Source organism: Salvelinus fontinalis, unplaced genomic scaffold (assembly GCF_029448725.1).
Source record: "Salvelinus fontinalis isolate EN_2023a unplaced genomic scaffold, ASM2944872v1 scaffold_0598, whole genome shotgun sequence".
NCBI classification, from domain to species: Eukaryota; Metazoa; Chordata; class Actinopteri; order Salmoniformes; family Salmonidae; genus Salvelinus; species Salvelinus fontinalis.
Window position 1 is genome coordinate 91,305 of NW_026600807.1, and position 23,395 is coordinate 114,699.

Consider the following 23,395-nt stretch of genomic DNA (forward strand, 5'->3'; position numbering starts at 1 on the left):
GTGACGTTTCTCACAAAACGGAAGTGACGTTTTGTGTATGCACTGTTGTCGATTTTGTTCTGCTAGCTAATGCTTTGGAAAACAGTAAGGAGCACGCTACTTTGTGATATCTCAATTGTTTTTCTTCGAAAACAGTTAGGTTTCGGTTACAATTCGTGTTAATTATGGGCACACATCTCCTGTTACATTCCTAAAACGTTTGTTTTGCATATTATTCAAGATGGTAGCGTGAGCTAGTTAGCTATGCTAGCAGTTGTGCTTGCAAATAAGCTATCTTATTTCGAACGTCTAAGTTAGATAGCTAACTTCAAGGTGTGCAAACATTTGTAAACACAAAAACGAAGATATGACCGTGTGTTTTCTCCCTAGGTGACAAAGGCTATCTTCTAGTGCGCTGTACAAGCTAACAACATGGTAAGTTTTCAGGCTACATCAAAATGTGTTAAACACACTAGTAGCTAACATTAGCGTCCTTGTAAAATTAGCTCTTTTAGTGTTTGTCCACCACTGGTGGCACCAGCCACTGGAGCGGCAGGTAGCCTTGCGGTTAAGAGCGTTGGGCCAGCAACCGAAAGGTCGCAATTTCGAATCCCCGAGCTGGCAAGGTGGATAAATCTGCCGTTCTGCCCTTGAGCAAGGCAGTTAACCCCCAACAACAACTGCTCACCGGGCGCAGTGACGAGGATGTCGATTTAAAGGCAGCACCTATCTAATTCAGAAAGGTTGGGTTAAATGCGGCAGTTGTACAACTGACTAGTTATTCCCCCTTATCGATATAGAGAAAAGCTGGTGCCACCAGTGGTGGACAAAAGAGCAGATTTTCCGAGGACACTGTTAGCTACTAGTGTGTTGAATACTGACTAGGTGTTCCCCCTTTCCCTTATCCATGTAAGAAAACCGAATATGTTACTGTAACGTAACAATGTTCACACTTTCCTCTTTTTCCATGTCTCCTTTCTCAGGGTGAGAGGAAAGGACAAAACCATTACTACCCTCCGGACTTCGACCCACAGAAGGTAAATATGACTACTGACCATCATCACATATAATAATAGATGCGCAATAGGTTAATGGAGTTAAGAAATCAACCTACACGTGAGCCTCTTTCAACCTGTTCTAACTCTGACTCTTTTCTCACTTTCTCTTTTTCCCCCTTTCCATTTCCCCCCTCCCTTTCTCTAGCATGGCTCCCTCAATGGTTACCATGGAACCCATGCTCTACGAGAGAGGGCCAGGAAACTGTCCCAGGGTATCCTCATCATCCGGTCAGTAACACAAACACACACAAATCAAATTCAGTAGTTTGATGGCTTACAGGAAACTGACTCTTGTCTATGTATTTTCACAGGTTTGAGATGCCCTATAATATCTGGTGTGATGGCTGCAAGAATCACATCGGCATGGGTAAGCTCGCTCTCTCTTACATTCTCAGTTTTCCAGCAAGTTGCTATACGTTTTCCTTTTTCAGAAACATAATTAATTACAGCCATTTCTTATCATACATTTGTGTCACTCAGGTGTACGTTATAACGCTGAGAAGAAGAAAGTGGGGACCTACTACACCACGCCAATCTACAGGTAAGACCAGAGACATCTCAATCAGACACACTGAAGGCCAGTACATATATCTGTGCGTGTTTACCTGAGTGCTCCTCTTCAGGTTCCGGATGAAGTGTCACCTGTGTGTGAACTACATTGAGATGCAGACGGACCCAGCCACCTGTGATTACGTCATCGTGTGCGGTGCGCAGCGGAAGGAGGAGAGATGGGACATGGCTGACAATGAACAGATCCTCACTACAGGTAACTTATTTCTCCTCGTTGACCTTACATTTTGTTAGGTGTGTGTGTGTGTGTGAGGAAGGATGGGACATGGCCGTCAACGAACATCCTCATCCCTGGCAACTAATGACATTTGACCTCTCAGCGAACTTTTAGTGACCTCTTATTCTTTAATACGTCAAACCCCAAAACAGATTGGACTCCAATTCTCTTTCAACAATGGCACTATGGATATCAGTTCATTTATTCCTCCATTCCTGTGTCTTGTCTGCTCATTTCTTAGGCATCATTGTCTTCCCTTTCTTTATCTCTCTCATATGCTCTCTTCTTTTCTCACCTACCCCACTTATTTCCCTCTCTCTACCACCCCCCTATCCCCCCCTCCTTTCCCGTCCCTACTCCTTCTGTGTGTCTCCCCAGAGCGTAGTGAGAAGGAGAAGTTAGAGACAGACCCCATGTATAAGCTGGACCACGGTGGTAAGGACAAGGAGAAACTGAGGAAGGCTCTTCCCTCTCTGTCTGAGCTACAGGATCACCAGGCTGGATGGAAGGACGACTTCATACTCAACAGCAAGCTCCGCAGGAAGTTCAGGGTAAATGCACTGTATTCAGATCATAACTGTTTATTTATTTGATTTTATTTCACCTTTATTTAACCAGGTAGGCTAGTTGAGAACAAGTTCTCATTTACAACTGAGACCTGGCCAAGATAAAGCAAAGCAGTGTGACACAAACAACAACACAGAGTTACACATGGAACAAACAAACGTACAGTTAATAACACAATGGAAACAAAAATATAGTCTATATACAGTGTGTGCAAATGGCGTGAGGAGGTAAGGCAATAAATGGTCCATAGTAGCGAAGTAATTACAATTTACAATGCACTCGAGGCCACATTTAGATTCTCTACCCTTCTCCTGAAGTGTACACTTGTTCTAGCCATGCCTACACCAATCCAATGCTTTTACATTTGTGGGGAGTAGTGAACGAGTGCACACTTCAGGAGGAAAGAGAGAGGATTGGGATTCGCCCATGGAATTACTCGGACTCTTTGTCAAATAGTCTATCCTTGATTCCTCGTATCCTATGTCCTTGCCTCCTTAAAACGCATTGGAGAAGTAGGTCAGTGTGGAGGGACCCTGGAAGTGTTTCCTCCAGTATGGTTTAAAAGGCGGCGAGGATGCGAGAAGCCCCTTGTAAAAGAGATGTATCTCAATGGGACTTGTGTAACTGGATAGCATGTACGTTGTGTAAATAGGGTGGATAGGTGTAGGTCTGTCTTCAGGGCTGCTGACTTAACTGTTCATCTCCACTGATCTAATACGCAGACTGAGAAGAAAGTGATGGCGGAGGAGGAGGAGAAAGACAACGCCGTGAGAAAGAGGACAAATCTGTCCATCCCTCTGCTGCCTGAGAAAGAGGAGGACAAGAAACTAGCAGCACTGCTCACCTACACAGCTCCTGACTGTAAGTGGGCATGTACACCACACACACAGAGAATAATAATGCACTCTAAACCAGACTCTCAATCACACACTGTTCATACACACTATAACACAGGCAAGTCCACACACACACACACACTACTTTTTCATAAAAGAACACCATGCCTCCTTCTCTCCTCATCCCCTTCCTCTAGCCTACGATGACAGGCAGAACTACAAGCGGAAGGAGATCTCTAGCCGCTCCTGGTTCAGTTCCCCCACTCTGCCACCAGGTAGCGCTGCAGGCAGCCTACTTCAGAAGCTGGGCCTACAGGGGAAAGGTGCTGCTGTGGCCAAAGCCCTGGGTCCCCAAGCCTCCTCCCCGAACCCACATAGTCTCATAAGGAGGTAGGTCAATGAATGGGTGAATTTGAATTTTCCCATTTGCTGACGACAGATAATCTTCCTTGGGCCCGACACACAACTAAATAGACTTCACAGTCAAAAGACTTTACAATTTACATGAATGCTAGTGGATCTGTCAACATCATAAAGTATGAATCAGTTTTCCCTTCTAGATGATAATGAATAAGATGACATGGACAGGAGGGACCTGACCCTAGATCAGTACTCCTACTCTGAAACGCTTTGTGAAAACAGGCCCAGTAATGTTCATGTAACCTAAGCCACCTTGTTGTTGTGCTAACCTGTTGCAGTGGGTTCCCCATATTTGCTACACAGTTGATTGATAGTGTGTGTGTGGTTATCCACAGGAGGACCGAGGGCTCTGGGAACAAACCAGAGGCCTGCGCTACAGTCACCCGCAGGAAATCAGACCCAGGAACCAATGATCTAGGAAACAGTCTCTCGCCGGAGGGGAAGGAGTTACACGTTGCACAAACACAAAGGACTGGGGGGACAGATTTGGGAGTTGCACAGCCTGAGCAGAGACTGGAAATGGTTGAAACTCACATGAGATCTCTGGAGATGCAGATTCTTAACACCACCACAGAAGAAGAGGACAGAGGACGATCGAAAGGAGAGGATTGTGGGACAGTGCTGGAGGACCTTGACAGTAGTCGCTCTGGGGTGTTGAGGACGTCACTGGTTGCAGACTACAGCGACTCCTCCGACTCTGACCCCGGGGTGTAGGGGGAAGTTTCCCCTAGAGGCTGATCTTGAGTCAGTTTTCACTTTCCTCCACTAAATGGTTACGGTTGGGGGAGGGGAATCTGATCCTAGATCTGTACCTATGGTAAACATCACCCTGAAGCCAGACCTAGGAGTATGAGGATGGACTGTTGACTTTGTGTTAGACAAACAATACCTTTAGCCTGGTTAAAACAGACTGAATGCTGAGCTCAATATGCTTGGAAAGTGGAGATGTCATAGAACCCGCTGCAGTGTTTGCTAGCAAAAGAGATTTTGCGGTGGCTAATTAACGGTACATTTGTGAATTGTTTTGCCCCATAGTTCGCCAAAATGATAAGCTACCCTGCTAAAATGGTTTAGTTAGCTATCGCTGCGACACTTTTGCTAGGTACAGTAGCGCTTCTGTGTCAATAGAATGTATGCAAAATGGTGACTAGGTTGTCTCCAGTTTAGTTTATATTTTATCATTGTGATGCGCATCCATGTGTACCCACTGTCTATTGAAACAGTGGTGAGCCCTGCATTCAGTCTGGTGTAAACAGGCTACGAGACACTTTGCTCTATGGCAAAAATGTGTGTGTGGGAGACTGGGACTGAAGGTACAGTATGTATTAACAACACAAAGTGAATTGTTTCACCATAAATAACCATAGGCGAGAGGTTATTTTCCAATTTTATTGATTTGTGTAGAAGTCGTGTATTATACAGATTGGAGTGATTATGCGAATGTCATTGAAAACAGTTGTCCTCTGATATGCAGTGTATGTCCACGTTGCTCTTGGAAATACATGTACATTTCATTTAATCTGATAAATATCTGGTCCTTTGCGGGTCTCGTTGTAAATCAATGTCGTTTTTGTATTTTCTTTATAGAAACTATAAGCCATGATCAAGATAACTGAGAAAATAATGCACAGCCATAGATCCCAGTGATGTATGATTCATATTGGGAATATCAAATGTTCTGTCTTTGCTACACACACATGCAGAGGAGGCATACTATTTGGGGTATGTTACAGGATTACAAAAGCAACTGACCTCTTAGCATATTTGAAGCTTAGCTGCGTTTGGTTAGCAATTGTTTTCACCAATTATAAAAGGGGTGGGTATTGCTTGAATATAGTCTGCCAAAATAGCACACTATTTGGGGGCTGGGATCCAAGGGGGAGTGTGTGTTGTCTCTGTGTGAAAGAGTTCTGTCCCCAGTGTCATGAGAGTTTAGTTCAATACACTCTCAAGATGGCGAAGGGAACACTGCTCCACATTTTGTTGCTTTGTATTTTCTGTACCTGTTGTGCCCAGATGTTCAACCGCCGAGTGCTGTAAGTTTTCCTTTCTCAACTGTTCACTTTGCTGCCGTAGAGTGCTGTAAGTTTTCCTTTCTCAACTGTTCACTTTGCTGCCGTAGAGGGTACTAAGTTTTCCTTTCTCAACTGTTCACTTTGCTGCCGTAGAGGGTACTAAGTTTTCCTTTCTCAACTGTTCACTTTGCTGCCGTAGAGGGTACTAAGTTTTCCTTTCTCAACTGTTCACTTTGCTGCTGTAGAGGGTACTAAGTTTTCCTTTCTCAACTGTTCACTTTGCTGCCGTAGAGGGTACTAAGTTTCTGCTCTCTACTAAAAGCGCTATTTCTTAAACTTGACTGCTGACAGGTGTGATTTTTTTGGGGTTGTATATTACACAGTGGACCAATCAAAATACAAAAATGTTTGTTATTTTTTACTTGGTTCTGGGCTGTTTAAAACTGGACTCCCTGACTTATACGTTTTTAACAGATGTATTACTCAACTTTTTAGGATGCGACCGGGTTCATGGGGTCGCCACCGGTAGGGTCTATGGTTATTATCTCTAAAATTCAAATTCTATTCATTCTAATTCAGCCTAAATCTAAATATTCACTAATTCCTAATTCACAATTACACGTAACTGCAATATGTAATCATGATCAATAATGTATTATTAGTAATATCAGTCTAAGAACAATAGAATTTTTCTGAAATGTATATAACACTCAATGTGCCCATTCAGATTTGAATATATGGACCCTGATGCGTATTTTGGTCTTCATGAGTAAGTACAGAATCTTCTCTACCTTGTTGAACCTCCATGTCGCACTACCAAATGTTGGCATTAAAGGAAAAAAACAATGCCTCATTTATTTACAGTGAAAGAAATCCGAAGGACCACACCAGTCTGGAACCAAGGTACAGTGTTCCCGAAAGTATACAGATAAACACAAAAGGCACTCCTTTCAGTTACTAAAATACTACTCTACTGTATGCATGTCAAAGTTTGCCAAATGGGTAAGATTTTAAAATAAAGTTATCTTCTCACTCTCTTTTCCTCTCCCTCCTTAATCCTCTCCCTGTTCTCCCTCTCATCCCTTCTCCTCTCTCATGTACCCCCCCCCCTCGCCTCCTCTCTTCTCCCCCTACCATCCCTCACCCCAGGTTCATCCTCCTAGCCCCTAACATTCTGAGAACAGACAGTGAGGAGTCTATCTATTTAGAGTCCCATGGCCTCAACAGCCCTGTAACCGTCACCATAACAGTCCATAACTACCCGGGGGGGGGGACTAAGCTCCTGCAGGACACTGTCACACTCGGCCCGGCGAACAGCTACCACACCCTCAAGATCATAAAGGTGATTCAGTTCAATTCACTACACCCTCAAGGTCACACAGGTGATTCCATTAGATTCAGTTCAATTCACTACACCCTCAAGGTCATACAGGTGATTCCATTAGATTCAGTTCAATTCACTACACCCTCAAGACCAAACCAGGTGATTCCATTAGATTCAGTTCAATTCACTACACCCTCAAGAGTAGACCAATACAGGTGATTCAGACTTGTCATGACTATGTATGTTCTCCTTATAATGCCTTATTATAGTGTCTTAATGATCCAGAATAAATAACTGCCATTTTGACTGAACCTCCAAGACATTCTAAAGGCTAATATCTGCTTATGAAAGACTTATTCTTCCCCTCCCAGCTCCCTTCAGAGCATCTGGACAAAGGGAATGAGGAGTCCTCCAGGAACCAGTATGTGAATGTGAAAGCAGAATTTGGGGGCTACCACGTAGCTGAACAGGTGGTCATGGTCTCCTTCCACTCTGGATACATCTTCATCCAGACAGACAAGCCCCTCTACAAACCTGGAGACACTGGTGAGGGGGATGAGGGAGAGGGAGAGGGAAAAAGGAAATGTTCTCAATGACATGTTAGGTTCATGTGAACGATGAAAAGCGTCTCTTTATTTGTCTGTCTGATCTCTCCCCTGCACTCGCTCTCTGCAGTACTATGCAGGGCCTTTGTGTCTACACCTAACTTCCAGGCTTTCAACAGCTCCATCACCATTGAATTCCAGGTAGCTAAAAGTTCATCACATGCCCATTAGCCTACATGTCTTAAATGATATAAAGTAACACTTCATTATGTTTTAGAAATGTAATATTGTGTGTGTGTGTGTGTGTGTGTCAGAATTCAGACGGCGTCGTAGTGAAACAGATCTCCAGGACCAGAGCCAAGAATGGAATCTTTGCTGATACTCACGTTCTACCTGACATAGTCAAGTAAGTCAAGAACATCATGAGGTTTCTAGCCTGGTATGAGGTTTCTAGCCTGTTTTTCAAATATGTAACACTTTGCTTTATAAATCATTATGCAGCCTGGTCATAATGCTCTATGAATGTAGTCATTATGAGCAGTTATAACTCATAAGCCGTTATAAATGTGCTTGGAATACTGTTGAAGAGGATGTCCATACAAAGTGTTACCACTATCCTACTACCATTTACTAATGCGAATACGTGTGTGTTTCTGTGTGTTTGTGTGTGCCTGTCATAGTGAGGGAACGTGGAAGATCATTGCAAAATTTGACAACTGGCAACAGAACAAATTCAGTAGTGAGTTTGAGGTGAAGAAATACGGTAGGTGGAAGAGCTTTTTAAATATGTGTGTGCGTGCCTGTATGTCATTCAACGTGGTTCCCTCTCCATATTATTATCCATATTATTACTCGTTGAGCTAAAGCCTGGGCAGAAGCTTGAGCTAACACGATGCTCTGTTGCAGTGCTGCCTGCTTTCAATGTCACACTGACTCCCAAGAAACCCTTCCTCAGTCTGGATGATACTGAGCTGGTGGTGGAGATCACAGCCAGGTTAGTAACACTAATGTAGACCTACTGTATTGCTTATTAATGTGTTATGTATGGCTTATGAAACCCTTATGTAGGTACCCTTCAGACAAAGTGTTAATAATGCCGGGTTCATGACATTTCAGATACTCGGCACCTCAGAGTTAAAATTTACCTAAGTTATTTGCGGAGAGCTTCCTATTGGTTGATTCTGATGCTTCCCAAGTGGGAAACGCGGGTATTATCGTTCCTCAACGAGTAAGCAAGTCGGAAACGTCAGTTTCCCGACAGGACGTGAAAGCGGCATTAACACTGTAATAATAGTTGTGATAATGTTCACAAAAATAACTCACCCATCATAGAATGACTGTTGACTTGAATGGAAATGTTTGTTCCGGTAATTCTAGCTCTATGGTAACAGCTGTCTGTTTGGTGAGGCCGTTCTAGTCATTGTATTTCTATGGTCACAGATACCTGTATGGCGAAGATGTCCAAGGAACGGCCTACGTGATGTTTGGGGTGGAGGTGAACAAGGAGAAGAGGAGGTTACCATCGGTCAACCAGGTCACCAATGTGAGTACTGGTTGTACACTACATTATGAAGTGCTAGATCCTTTCCGCAACTTAAAGTCATACACACCTCACACATCAAAGGGAGATCAATTCAGCGTAAAGTGTAAATATACAACAACCGCCATTTTCCTTCCTTCATTTCAGCTGCAGCAAGGCACCGCTACATTGACCATGGCGGAGATCAGGAAGGCCTACCCCGACCTCCGCTCCCTGGTTGGAAGCTCTATTTATGTCAAGGCCTCAGTGCTGACCAAATCAGGTAAGGTCAATAAAGTTTGATTGAATTAAGTTGAATTAAATTACAATGGACCTTTGAATGAAGAAGGTCAAATGCAGGCTATCCAAAACCTGATGACTCACGTTAGCTTCCCAAGCTAATGCCTAGGTTAGAACCCAGTCGATCAAATTATGGTAGGATTGATTTAAAACCTTGCTTGAGACCTAAAGACTTGTGTTAGCTCCCCAAGCTAATACCTAAACTTTGACTCAGTGGGCTAACACAGTCTTGTATCCTTCTCCTCCTCTATAGGCAGTGACCTGGTGGAGGCAGAGAAGTCTGGTATTAAGATAGTGGAATCCCCTTATGTCCTCTCCTTCATAGACACACCAAAGTACTACAAGCCTGGCTTGCCCTTCGACGTCATGGTAATGTCACAACATCAACGCTTTATAGACAGAAAGGATCAACCTTATTTGAATGAATTATGAGTCGTTGGAGATAAGAGCCATAGAGATGCAATATAATAATATAATTCTGTGATAAGAGAATGTTGTTCAGATCCAAGTCTAAAGTGTTTATATCTCTAACTAGCCTCGTTCTACCATCCTCATCTCACAAGCTTACATTCTGTTAAAAGAAACGAGAGCGCAGTGTTCAGGATGGTGGATCAGGTTACCTTCTAACGGGTTCTAACGGTGTTCTTCAGATCCAGGTGAGTTTCCAGGATGGTTCCCCGGCTCATAACGTCCCGGTCCAGGTGAGCCTCCTGGCCAACCCAATCACCAGCCACCTTGGCACCATCAGGACCGCCATCAACATGCCTGCTGAGCTAGGCCCTCAGATCATCACTGTGAGTACCGCTAACAGGGCTTATAACCTGCTATAACCACCCTCACTAAAGCTACTGGTGCTTATAACCTGCTATAACCACCCTCACTAAAGCTAATGGTGCTTATAACCTGCTATAACCACCCTCACTAAAGCTAATGATGCTTATAACCTGCTATAACCACCCTCACTAAAGCTAATGGTGCTTATAACATGCTTACTTTAACTTTTTTTTTTTTTTTTACCCCCCTTTTCTCCCCAATTTTCGTGGTATCCAATCGCTAGTAATTACTATCTTGTCTCATCGCTACAACTCCCGTACGGGCTCGGGAGAGACGAAGGTCGAAAGCCATGCGTCCTCCGAAGCACAACCCAACCAAGCCGCACTGCTTCTTAACACAGCGCGCCTCCAACCCGGAAGCCAGCCGCACCAATGTGTCGGAGGAAACACCGTGCACCTGGCCCCCTTGGTTAGCGCGCACTGCGCCCGGCCCGCCACAGGAGTCGCTGGAGCGAGATGAGACAAGGATATCCCTACCGGCCAAACCCTCCCTAACCCGGACGACGCTAGGCCAATTGTGCGTCGCCCCACGGACCTCCCGGTCGCGGCCGGCTGCGACAGAGCCTGGGCGCGAACCCAGAGACTCTGGTGGCACAGCTAGCGCTGCGATGCAGTGCCCTAGACCACTGCGCCACCCGGGAGGCCCATAACATGCTTACTGAGATACACCCGCAGACCATCACTGTAAGTACCCCTAACAGGGCTTATAACCAGCTACAACCTTCTATAATCACACTCAGTAGAGCTAATGATGCTTATAATCAAGTATAACCAGCTATATCCACTCTCAATAATGTCCTAAGCAGTTATAACAACTATCGGTTCTTAGTGTTCATAAGCAAAACTTTGCCTGTCTGTTTCTGTGTACCTGTGTGTGTGGCCATGTACCTGTATGTGTGTACCTGTGTGTGTGTACCTGTGTGTGTGGCCATGTACGTGTGTGGCCATGTATGTGTGGCCATGTATGTGTGTACCTGTGTGTGTGTGGCCATGTATGTGTGTACCTGTGTGTGTGGCCATGTATGTGTGTACCTGTGTGTGGCCATGTACGTGTATGTGTGTACCTGTGTGTGTGGCCATGTATGTGTGTACCTGTGTGTGTGGCCATGTATGTGTGTACCTGTGTGTGTGGCCATGTACGTGTATGTGTGTACCTGTGTGTGTGGCCATGTATGTGTGTACCGGTGTGTGTGGCCATGTATGTGTGTACCTGTGTGTGTGGCCATGTACGTGTATGTGTGTACCTGTGTGTGTGGCCATGTATGTGTGTACCTGTGTGTGTGGCCATGTATGTGTATGTGTGTACCTGTGTGTGTGGCCATGTATGTGTGTGGCCGTGTGTGTGTGGCCATGTACGTGTGTGTGTGGCCATGTACGTGTGTGTGTGTACCTGTGTGTGTGGCCATGTACCTGTGTGGCCATGTATGTGTGTATGTGTGTGTGTGGCAATGTACGTGTGTGGCCATGTATGTGTGTACGTGTGTGTGTGTACCTGTGTATGTGGCCATGTACGTGTGTGTGTGGCCATGTATGTGTGTACGTGTGTGTGTGTACCTGTGTGTGTGGCCATGTACGTGTGTGGCCATGTATGTGTGTACGTGTGTGTGTGTACCTGTGTGTGTGGCCATGTACGTGTGTGTGTGTGGCCATGTATGTGTGTACCTGTGTGTGTGTGGCCATGTGTGTGTGTACCTGTGTGCGTGGCCATGTGTGTGTGTACCTGTGTGTGGCCATGTACGTGTGTGTGTGTGTGGCCATGTATGTGTGTACGTGTGTGTATCTGTGTATGGCTGTGCGAGCATGTGTGTGTCTTGGTTTTCATGTGTGTGTCTGTAAATCCTAAACACACAGGCTGAGACCAAACAGACGGGCCTACAGCCAGAGCAGCAGGCCAGACAGCAGATGACCCTTCACCCCTACACACCCTTTGACCAGCAGAGACAGAACTACCTGTATATCTCCACTGGGACCACCACAGTCTCTCTGGGGCAAAGCCTTGGCCTCAGTCTACACATCAACACTGCCGACAAGGCCCACAGGGAACTCATCACTCACCTCACATACCTGGTGAGTGGATATAGTAGAATGGAGTAGCATACAATTCAAGTGAACAGCTGGTGAGTGCAAACTGAAATGGTCCAGATTTGACAATCCAAAATCAAGTCTTTTCAAGTTACCCCTGTATATTTATATTTTCTACCATATGTTGGTACCGTATATAGCTTACACATTTACATAGTTGTAGCTCTGTCTTCAAAATGTACCTTTGTCTGTCCCCAAAGGCAATATTTTGTGAAAAAAATTAAGTGTGTCTCGAACTCCTCCTACAGGTGTTGAACAAGGGCAAAATCATCGTTGCCAAGAGACTAGAGGCAGGAGGTCAGGACATGACCAACGTTCTGTTGACCATTACCACGGAGATGATGCCCTCATTTCGCGTTGTGGCATTCTACATGCTGCCGTGGGCGGGGACTTCGGAGGTGGTGGCTGATTCTGTGTGGTTGGATGTGGAGGATGCCTGTGTTGGGGCGGTGAGTGGACTGGACAACCCAGGATATGTTTAATGTTCAAATACAACCTTAATTCCTTCCTTGATACCTTCCCTCCTGCATTGACATAATCACTGATTAGTGTTGATTGTACAGACGAACGCAAACTGTCATGTTTGGACAAAGTCATATTTTCTTTGTCCTTTCTCCTATATCCTTCAGTACAGTTGGTTTGGAAGGACCTGATTAGTTACGTTATGGAGATGACAGACCTATGTCGTGTTAGATCCAAAACAAACCCCCCCTCTTCCCCCAGCTGGCTCCAGGCCCCCAGAGTACTACCACTCAGGGAAAGGGTTCAACTACCAGCTTCTCATGTTCCACTATCTTTCCTCTTAACTCAATTACATTTAAGGGCTTTATTGGCATGGGAAACATTTGTTAACATTGCCAAAGCAAGTGAAGTAGATAACAAACAAAAGTAAAATAAACAATACAAATTAACAGTAAACATTACACTCACAGAAGTTCCAAATGAATAAAGACATTTCAAATATCATTGTCTCTCTCTCCCCCCCCTCCCCAGTTGAGTGTTGGTCCAGCTGGCTCCAGGCCCTCAGAGTATTACCACCCAGGGAGAGAGTTCAACTTCCAGGTGAGAGGAGACCCAGGAGCCATGGTCAGTCTGGTGGTGGTGGACAACGCTGTGTTCCTGCTCAACAGACAGAGGCTCACACAGAGGAAGGTGAGGGAGACTGTGTGGGTCTGTGGAAATCAATAGACAGAGACACAGAGAGGAGAGTAATGGGGACAGTGGAGGGGTCAGTCGATCAGCCAATCATCTGAAGCTAAAATCTGGATAACACACCTCTGACCCCTCTCCTCTGACCCCTCTCCTCTGACTCCTCTCCTCTGACCCCTCTCCTCTGACCCCTCTCCTCTGACCCCTCTCCTCTGACCCCTCTCCTCTGACCCCTCTCCTCTGACCCCTCTCCTCTGACTCCTCTCCTCTGACCCCTCTCCTCTGACTCCTCTCCTCTGACCCCTCTCCTCTGACCCCTCTCCTCTGACCCCTCTCCTCTGACTCCTCTCCTCTGGCCCCTCTCCGCTGACCCCTCTCCTCTGACCCCTCTCCTCTGACCCCTCTCCTCTGACCCCTCTCCTCTGACCCCTCTCCTCTGACCCCTCTCCTCTGACCCCTCTCCTCTGACCCCTCTCCTCTGACTCCTCTCCTCTGACTCCTCTGTGCCCCCGTCAGATCTGGCAGGTGGTGGAGGGGGGGGACATAGGCTGTACCCACGGTGGGGGCAGCAACAGCATGGGTGTCTTCACTGACGCTGGACTACTGTTTTACTCCAACACTGGTGGAGCCACCTCTTCTAGACAAGGTAGCACACAACACACACAGGCAGACAGGCAGACAGGCAGAGAGACAGGCAGAGAGACAGGCAGAGAGACAGGCAGAGAGACAGGCAGAGAGACAGGCAGAGAGACAGACAGACAGACAGACAGACAGACAGACGTCCTCTAATGGTTAACACGAGGAAAGAGGGTAACGTCAGTCCTCTAATGGTTAACACGAGGAAAGAGGGTAACGTCAGTCCTCTAATGGTTAACACGAGGAAAGAGGGTAACGTCAGTCCTCTAATGGTTAACACGAGGAAAGAGGGTAACGTCAGTCCTCTAATGGTTAACACGAGGAAAGAGGGTAACGTCAGTCCTCTAATGGTTGCTGTCTTAGGTATCTCTTTATGTAGTGTTGAGTTGTCTCTCTTGTCGTGATGTGTGTTTTGTCCTATATTTTTATTTAATTTATTTTAATTTTAGTCCCCTAGGCCGTCATTGTAAATAAGAATTTGTTCTTAACTGACTTGCCTAGTTAAATTAAGGTAACATGGCCTTTGCAGGCATCCAAAGGCCATGTTTGCAATGTTCTGTTTGTTTACTGTGAGCTTGCAGGGAAGATTAGTAAAAGCAAAACATTCCAGAGTTGCCCAATCATAATTTTGAGTAAGACAGACCAGTGGGCTTGTATAGACATCTGTGTTTCTTGGTTTGTAGAACAGTTTAATTTCGTTGTTTGCCATTCCTGTGTTTCCCTCCCCTCCCTTCCATCTCTTCTGCAGGCATGCAGTGCCCAGGGAGGTCCAGAAGGAGGCGCTCTGCTGAGATGTTGCAACGCAGAACTCAACTGGGTCAGTGACAGAAACAGTGCTATGTTCATTTTTGGTTGATGTATGGAATGATTCATTGATTGAGTGGGGGACTGATTTATTGACGGATAGGTGGATCGATCGATTGATTGGTAGATTGATGGTTCTGAGCTCTCTCCCTACAGAGAACCACTACAGAGAGAAGCTGTTGCGTCAGTGTTGTAAGGATGGCCTGAGAGAGATCCCCATGCCTTACTCCTGCACCCGGCGCTCCCTCTACATCACTGAGGGATGGGAATGCATCAAGGCCTTCAGGTACTGAGTTGAGTTGAATTGAGTTGTTGAGCTGAAGTGAAGTGAAGTGCACTGAACTAAACTGTTTGGCACTTTCAGGTACTGCTGCTCCAAGTACAGGGGAGAGGAGTTTGACACCAGACTACCCCCTACCACCACCATACCCCCTACCACCACCATACCCCCTACCACCACAGAACTACTCGGGCTGACCCTGGACAGACGTATTTTTCCCAAGCTACATAGCAGAAACTTTGCCGATTTTGGGATTTCAAGAGGTAACATTGATGATGGTGGACTGGCTGGTTAATGAATTGTTAGGTGTTTGTGGCAGCAGTGTTGTAGTACTCGAATCCGGTCTCGAGATACATAGTGAGTGTATCAGTCTTGTCTCAGTGTCAGGTACATTTTTACTCAGAAACAATGAGGACTCATCATTTCTCCCCGAGACCAGCTGAAACCAGCGGAGTAAAAAAGGAATCATTGTCAGCAGTTAGCGCTCGTGGTGGGAAGTTCCACTCTTTTTACTGACTCTGATCTTTACGACTCATTCAGTCAAAAATTACAAATCTTTCTACTAATTGTGTTCATTTGCGTCGCTGTTAGTGCTTTACAGTGGAGGTGTCATAATACCCATAAAACCTAGCTGTCAAACGGAAATGGTTCCAATCATTTTTCCTCCATTTATTTTCCCCACAGGGGATTTCAGAAACACTTAAAATAAGGGCTGTGTTTTGTGTAGGCTTACCCTGGCATGATGTTTTGATAACCATGTACATCTCTCTCGGACAAGGTGACTTTTATCAATATATTCAGCTCTATTTACTTTACAGCTAATTAGCATCAAAGTAGACATGTCATGCAAAACTACAAATCCTTGCAAGTCATCTCTAGCTGACACCTTTGCTCACATTATCAATTTATTAATTACTACATTTAGCTAATCCAGAGATTCTTACCTTTGCCTCGATTCGTCAGTCTTGTCCAGATCATTTGTAGTTCTTTATGATAGCCACGTTAGTTTCACCTGGTTGGCTTGGGGATTCAAACAGGTAACCTTTTGGTTACTGGCCCAATGCTCTTAACTGCTAGGCTACTTGCTGCCCCATTTCATTCACCAAAGGGGGCTTATTGGAGCTGACATTTGTGACAGACTTGTAAACGTGTGCTTTAAGCAATGTATATTTGTTGATTGCTAGGCATACAAATGAGATTATTCCTTGATACATTTGAGACGAGGTCTAGTTGTGGCCGTTAGGGACTAGATTGTGAAGGACTCATGGCGGAATGCATTGCTTGACTACCATGAGGGTGATACGCGCAGTCGTTTGCAAACTGCAGCACCCAAAAGATTAGTTCTTGAGTTTGAGTTGGTTGAGCAGAGGCTGTGTGTGTGTTGATTCTACAAAGCTGTGTCCATAACATTCAATAACCAATGAATTGCAGTCTTTCTTGCACCATGTGATTCATTATCAGTTCTGATCATGTATTTTTCTTCTGAATGCTCATGATCTACACTGCTCAAAACAATAAAGGGAACACTAAAATAACACATCCTAGATCTGAATGAATGAACTATTCTTATGAAATACTTTTTTCTTTACATAGTTGAATGTGCTGACAACAAAATCACACAAAAATTATCAATGGAAATCAAATGTATCAACCCATGGAGGTCTGGATTTGGAGTCACACTCAAAATTAAAGTGGAAAACCACACTACAGGCTGATCCAACTTTGATGTAATGTCCTTAAAACAAGGCAAAATGAGGCTCAGTAGTGTGTGTGGCCTCCACGTGCCTGTATGACCTCCCTACAACGCCTGGGCATGCTCCTGATGAGGTGGCGGATGGTCTCCTGAGGGATCTCCTCCCAGACCTGGACTAAAGCATCCGCCAACTCCTGGACAGTCTGTGGTGCAACGTGGCGTTGGTGGATGGAGCGAGACATGATGTCCCAGATGTGCTCAATTGGATTCAGGTCTGGGGAACGGGCGGGCCAGTCCATAGCATCAATGCCTTCCTCTTGCAGGAACTGCTGACACACTCCAGCCACATGAGGTCTAGCATTGTCTTGCATTAGGAGGAACCCAGGGCCAACCGCACCAGCATATGGTCTCACAAGGGGTCAGAGGATCTCATCTCGGTAACTAATGGCAGTCAGGCTACCTCTGGCGAGCCCATGGAGGGCTGTGCGGCCCCCCAAAGAAATGCCACCCCACACCATGACTGACCCACCGCCAAACCGGTCATGCTGGAGGATGTTGCAGGCAGCAGAACGTTCTCCACGGCGTCTCCAGACTGTCACGTGTGCTCAGTGTGAACCTGCTTTCATCTGTGAAGAGCACAGGGCGCCAGTGGCGAATTTGCCAATCTTGGTGTTCTCTGGCAAATGCCAAACGTCCTGCACGGTGTTGGGCTGTAAGCACAACCTCCACCTGTGGACGTCGGGCCCTCATACCACCCTCATGGAGTCTGTTTCTGACCGTTTGAGCAGACACATGCACATTTGTGGCCTGCTGGAGGTCATTTTGCAGGGCTCTGGCAGTGCTCCTTCTGCTCCTTCTTGCACAAAGGCGGAGGTAGTGGTCCTGCTGCTGGGTTGTTGCCCTCCTACGGCCTCCTCCACGTCTCCTGATGTACTGGCCTGTCTCCTGGTACCACCTCCATGCTCTGGACACTACGCTGACAGACACAGCAAACCTTCTTGCCACAGCTCGCATTGATGTGCCATCCTGGATGAGCTGCACTACCTGAGCCACTTGTGTGGGTTATAGACTCCGTCTCATGCTACCACTAGAGTGAAAGCACCGCCAGCATTCAAAAGTGACCAAAACATCAGCCAGGAAGCATAGGAACTGAGAAGTGGTCTGTGGTCACCACCTGCAGAACCACTCCTTTATTGGGGGTGTCTTGCTAATTGCCTATAATTTCCACCTGTTGTCTATTCCATTTACACAACAGCATGTGAAATGTATTGTCAATCAGTGTTGCTTCCTAAGTGGACAGTTTGATTTCACAGAAGTGTGATTTACTTGGAGTTACATTGTGTTGTTTAAGTGTTCCCTTAATTTTTTTTAGCAGTGTATTTGCCTGCATATGACAGACAGTTGGTGGTCAAAGCACGTCTCTGGAGCCGCCGAGCCTGAAGAGTGTGTGTTAACCCTGCTGTTGGGTTCATTGCGGCCAGCATTAGCAGGTCAAACAAACGACTAAAATGAATGAATCATGAGTCGTTCAAAAATAATGAATTGTTCGCAAACTGCACATCACTAGTCAGCACGTAAACCAGCTTCGCCAGGCCAAATATCCACACTCCTTTCATGACACATGAATATCTGATCCCCTATTGAAACCTGGGGTTCCTACTTTACTCGTAAAATTACTGTCCATTACTTTCACTACAACGTTTGAGGATATTTTTTAGTGCTCAGCAGGATTTTCTTGATTTGCTGGTAGGAACTAGTGTGGGAAATTGCTTGAAAGTTGTATGCTAACGATTAGTAAGGGGAGACTGGGGTAAGCTTGTCTTTTTATGGACCTGTTTTGATTAGTGATAACTTTTGTCCTCAGCATTTATCACCATTCTGAATGTCTAAAGAATGTCCTTCTGAAATCTGAACACAGAAATACTGGACATTTTCAACTCTTATTATGGTGGATTTAAATTTTTCTGGTCTCGGTCTTGGACCCTTCGCCCTCCTCCCGGTCTTAGTCTTGGACTCCTCGCCCCCCTCCCGGTCTTAGTCTTGGACTCCTCGCCCCCCTCCCGGTCTTAGTCTTGGACTCCTCGCCCCCCTCCCGGTCTTAGTCTTGGACTCCTCGCCCCCCTCCCGGTCTTAGTCTTGGACTCTTCGCCCCTCTCGCGGTTTTAGTCTTGAACCCCTCGCACCCCTCCCGGTCTTAGTCTTGAACCCCTCGCCCCCCTCCCGGTCCTAGTCTTGGTCTTGAATCGGTCTCGGTTTAGGTGGTCTTGGTCTTGAATCGATCTCGCTTAAGGTGGTCTTGGTCTTGAATCGGTCTCGGTTTAGGTGGTCTTGGTCTTGAATCGGTCTCGCTTTAGGTGGTCTTGGTCTTGAATCGGTCTCGCTTTAGGTGGTCTTGGTCTTGAATCGATCTCGCTTTAGGTGGTCTTGGTCTTGAATCGATCTCGCTTTAGGTGGTCTTGGTCTTGAATCGGTCTCGCTTTAGGTGGTCTTGGTCTTGAATCGGTCTCGCTTTAGGTGGTCTTGGTCTTGAATCGGTCTCGCTTTAGGTGGTCTTGAAAACAACACTGTAGGTCTTGTTGAGTCTTGTTGAGTCTAATTTCATTCTAACCAGATCTAACTTCCGTCCAAGTGGCCCCTGTATGTTACAGCAGAGAACTGAGCTCAAAATGATTGATTGCTCAATTAATCCATCAATCAATCGATTCATCCACCCATCCATCAAACAGAGTTGAAACATATTTATTTTTTGGCATCAGGTGAAGAAATTTTGATCGAGTCTACAATGAACCTGGGATCCAACCGTGTTATGGAAGGACAGAGAGTGTCTCTTGCTGAGGAAGAGGAGGAGGAAGAGGAGGATGACTTTATGGAGGAGAGTAAGGTGACAGTAAGGTCTAAGTTCTATGAGTCATGGCTGTGGAGAGACCTGACGCTGCCCAGTGTGCCTAAAGACAGCAGAGACGGGTGAGTGAATGTGTGTGTCTGTCCTCTCACCCCCTTATAGAAAGGGACAGCAGTTTCCCTGCTCATAGGCTAAGACTTGGTTTGAAACTGTACGTACCACATGACCTGTCCAGGGAAAACTCTTTCTATGAGGGGTTGACCAATTTAGTGATCCCAGTCGAAAGGGGAATAGGCCAAGCCACACCCCTCTCACCCTTAAAGGGATACTGCAAGGTTCTGGCAATTAAGCTAGTGTACCTGTAGACTTAGTCATTGCACTAACGTTAGTTATCATTGGCTTGCTAAACTACCTATTCATTAGTATTTTATTTATTTTACCTTAATTTAACTAGGCAAGTCAGTTAAGAACAAATTCTTATTTTCAATGACGGCCTAGGAACAGTTGGTTAACTGCCTTGTGTCAGCTCGGGGATTTGATCTCGCAGCCTTTTGGTTACTAGTCCAACGCTCTAACCCCTAGGCTACCTGCTCTAACCCCTAGGCTACCTGCTCTAACCACTAGGCTACCTGCTCTAACCACTAGGCTACCTGCTCTAACCACTAGGCTACCTGCTCTAACCACTAGGCTACCTGCCGCCCTGGTAGCCGCCTATAACTTCCTTCATACTGCACATAGAGACGCACAAATGGTATCCACGAGTTCATTAGACTCTGGAGAAGTAGAAAACGGCAAATTGACAGAATCTCGCAGTGTCCCTTTGAAATGAAACTACCTACTCTGTAAATCCCCAGAGTTGCACCACAGTGGACTGGAGGTCACATTGAGACTGGCTGAGTTAACAGATCAGAAACAGCCTGGCCCCCCCCCCCCCCCCCCCCCCCCCCAAAAATGAACACTGTTGCACCACCGTGTACTGTCCCAGGGATATTTATGTGTGTTTGTGTCTGTTTGTGTCTGTGCGCGTCCGTGTCACTCTTAGCATTGTATTAGGCAATGGCATCAATCAATCACAATCCACCAGTCTCTCTCTATATTTATCTTCAAGATAATGTTTTACTGTGCACATGTCACAAGCTGAGCTTACAAGAGGTCAACTCAATGGGATTCATTAGTTTGGGTCTGTTCCTTACAGGTTGGCAACGCTGCATGTGAATTCCGTCTTCCCAGACACTATCACCCAGTGGGGAGTACTAGCCATCAGCTCCTCACCTGTCACAGGTAGACCCTTCCCTTTCCCTGGGCTAGCCATGGACCCAGTCCCTAAGTGCTACGCCCTATGCACTTTTTGGCAAGGTGAAACACCAATCAGAGGGCAAGGTGGAACTGTTACCATATCACTAACGCCTGTCAAATCCAATCAGATCACCACATGTGCATAGGGCTTAGGATTTAAGGGGTCTATTTGGGATTGGACCTAATTCTCAGTGGTCTAAAATGGCTTCCTCTCACTGTACCCATATTCAGTCATTTCCTAGGAGGATTCCAGGTAGTATGCTAGTGGGGATACTGGTACGATATAAGGAATACAAAATATTGCTGTGCAATTCAAGCATTCTAAGGCATGATGTCCTCAACCACCTGCTGTTGTTTGTTTCAGTCATTTTGTTTTTATTCCAGGTTTCTGCGTAGCCGAGCCGTGGAACGTTCGTGCGTGGAAGCGTTTCTTCGTGGACCTGAAGCTCCCGTACTCAGTGGCAAGGAACGAACACGTGGAGATCAAAGCTGTGCTCCATAACTATGACGATGAGGACATGGAGGCAAGCTCACCTCTGACCTCTCACCCATGACTTCTATTTAGTCCTCAAGCCTTACTGTAACCATCAGGCTGATGAATTAATATCTGAGCCTGTAGATCGAGGCAACCTCTATCTACCTACAACTCCCACCCGCTAGCTCCCCTCTGATCCCTTCCTGTCAGCCATTTTGTGTCTCAACCGTTCCAGTTCCCTCCTCTTTTCAGCTTACCTAGAAGCAATGGTGCTACTGAAGACGGAGGACATGTGGCGTTCAATGAGAAATCCACCCAGTTCTGCTCACTTCCTCTCAGCCATTTTGTGTCTTGACCATCTCCATTTCCTCCTCTACTCAACCCAGGTTAAGGTGGTGCTACTGAAGACAGAGGACATGTGCAGTGTGGCGTTCAATGAGAAACACACCCAGGAGGTGACGTTGAAGGGCAGCTCATCCCTGGTTGTTCCCTACACCATCATACCGCTCAAGGCTGGAGAGATGCTACTGGAGGTCCTTGCCATGGCCAAAGGGTTTATGGGTAGCGACGGGGTCAAGAAGACGCTACGCGTGGTGGTGGGTGATTATTTCAGATGTTAATTAAAAAGAATATATATAAAAACATATATATATATATATATATATAGCGACTGTGAATCAGTGTCCTTACTTAAGATACGAGGACCGGTATCTCTAACCTGTTTTCAAAACCCTGTAACAGGTGGAAGGAGTGCAGAAGACTAAAGTGCAGAGTTTTGTATTGAATCCTTCTGCCAAGGGAGGTCACGGTGAGTAGAACTAAGACACTCATCATCTCTAACCCTAATGCGTACCATTACCATGGGAACGGTGAGTAGAACTAAGACACTCATCACCTCTAACCCTAATGCGTACCATTACCATGGGAACGGTGAGTTGAACTAAGACACTCATCATCTCTAACCCTAATGCGTACCATTACCATGGGAACGGTGAGTAGAACTAAGACACTCATCATCTCTAACCCTAATGCGTACCATTACCATGGGAACGGTGAGTAGAACTAAGACACTCATCATCTCTAACCCTAATGCGTACCATTACCATGGGAACGGTGAGTAGAACTAAGACACTCATCATCTCTAACCCTAATGCGTACCATTACCATGGGAACGGTGAGTAGAACTAAGACACTCATCACCTCTAACCCTAATGCGTACCATTACCATGGGAACGGTGAGTAGAACTAAGACACTCATCATCTCTAACCCTAATGCGTACCATTACCATGGGAACGGTGAGTAGAACTAAGACACTCATCATCTCTAACCCTAATGCGTACCATTACCATGGGAACGATGAGTTGAACTAAGACACTCATCATCTCTAACCCTAATGCGTACCATTACCATGGGAACGGTGAGTAGAACTAAGACACTCATCATCTCTAACCCTAATGCGTACCATTATCATGGGAACGGTGAGTAGAACTAAGACACTCATCACCTCTAACCCTAATGCGTACCATTACCATGGGAACGGTGAGTAGAACTAAGACACTCATCATCTCTAACCCTAATGTGTACCATTACCATGGGAACGGTGAGTAGAACTAAGACACTCATCATCTCTAACCCTAATGCGTACCATTACCATGGGAACGGTGAGTAGAACTAAGACACTCATCATCTCTAACCCTAATGCGTACCATTACCATGGGAACGGTGAGTAGAACTAAGACACTCATCACCTCTAACCCTAATGCGTACCATTACCATGGGAACGGTGAGTTGAACTAAGACACTCATCATCTCTAACCCTAATGCGTACCATTACCATGGGAACGGTGAGTAGAACTAAGACACTCATCATCTCTAACCCTAATGCGTACCATTACCATGGGAACGATGAGTTGAACTAAGACACTCATCATCTCTAACCCTAATGCGTACCATT

The 23,395-nt window shown here is 45.8% G+C and overlaps 2 protein-coding genes across 3 annotated transcripts in view; both read left to right on the top strand.

Annotated features, from left to right (window-relative positions):
- Positions 1–5,209, top strand: LOC129846606 (probable splicing factor YJU2B). Of its 2 annotated transcripts, none has more exons than XM_055914556.1 (11): positions 1–84; positions 370–414; positions 963–1,016; positions 1,183–1,265; positions 1,349–1,404; positions 1,518–1,578; positions 1,661–1,803; positions 2,203–2,375; positions 3,114–3,252; positions 3,425–3,617; positions 3,983–5,209. In XM_055914556.1, exons 2-11 carry the CDS (start codon positions 412–414, stop codon positions 4,359–4,361), a joined length of 1,284 nt encoding a protein of 427 aa, XP_055770531.1. In that variant the 5' UTR covers positions 1–84; positions 370–411; the 3' UTR covers positions 4,362–5,209. The 2 variants fall into 2 exon arrangements, with proteins under 2 accessions (XP_055770531.1, XP_055770532.1); XM_055914557.1 differs by lacking the exon at positions 1–84 and adding an exon at positions 117–134.
- LOC129846607 (complement C3-like) overlaps positions 5,197–23,395 on the top strand; it is a 23,763-nt gene continuing 5,564 nt past the window's right edge. Inside the window, exons 1-26 of the mRNA XM_055914558.1 lie at positions 5,197–5,683; positions 6,158–6,187; positions 6,390–6,431; positions 6,527–6,565; positions 6,812–7,004; positions 7,358–7,532; positions 7,662–7,732; positions 7,846–7,937; positions 8,212–8,294; positions 8,438–8,525; positions 8,972–9,074; positions 9,219–9,333; positions 9,604–9,719; positions 10,001–10,144; positions 12,035–12,250; positions 12,514–12,714; positions 13,259–13,417; positions 13,931–14,060; positions 14,799–14,867; positions 15,011–15,140; positions 15,219–15,397; positions 19,584–19,791; positions 20,865–20,950; positions 21,350–21,489; positions 21,827–22,036; positions 22,182–22,248. Of these exons, the coding sequence (XP_055770533.1) occupies positions 5,298–5,683; positions 6,158–6,187; positions 6,390–6,431; positions 6,527–6,565; positions 6,812–7,004; positions 7,358–7,532; positions 7,662–7,732; positions 7,846–7,937; positions 8,212–8,294; positions 8,438–8,525; positions 8,972–9,074; positions 9,219–9,333; positions 9,604–9,719; positions 10,001–10,144; positions 12,035–12,250; positions 12,514–12,714; positions 13,259–13,417; positions 13,931–14,060; positions 14,799–14,867; positions 15,011–15,140; positions 15,219–15,397; positions 19,584–19,791; positions 20,865–20,950; positions 21,350–21,489; positions 21,827–22,036; positions 22,182–22,248 (3,472 nt within the window). The 5' untranslated portion in view covers positions 5,197–5,297. The remainder of the gene's footprint in view (positions 5,684–6,157; positions 6,188–6,389; positions 6,432–6,526; positions 6,566–6,811; positions 7,005–7,357; positions 7,533–7,661; positions 7,733–7,845; positions 7,938–8,211; positions 8,295–8,437; positions 8,526–8,971; positions 9,075–9,218; positions 9,334–9,603; positions 9,720–10,000; positions 10,145–12,034; positions 12,251–12,513; positions 12,715–13,258; positions 13,418–13,930; positions 14,061–14,798; positions 14,868–15,010; positions 15,141–15,218; positions 15,398–19,583; positions 19,792–20,864; positions 20,951–21,349; positions 21,490–21,826; positions 22,037–22,181; positions 22,249–23,395) is intronic.

Bases quoted from the DNA above. Each gene is read 5' to 3' on its own strand.
- LOC129846606 (XM_055914556.1), top strand. The intron at 3,253-3,424 runs GTAAGTGGGCAT...CCCTTCCTCTAG, and splicing joins CACCTACACAGCTCCTGACT to CCTACGATGACAGGCAGAAC. The intron at 3,618-3,982 runs GTAGGTCAATGA...GGTTATCCACAG, and splicing joins CCACATAGTCTCATAAGGAG to GAGGACCGAGGGCTCTGGGA.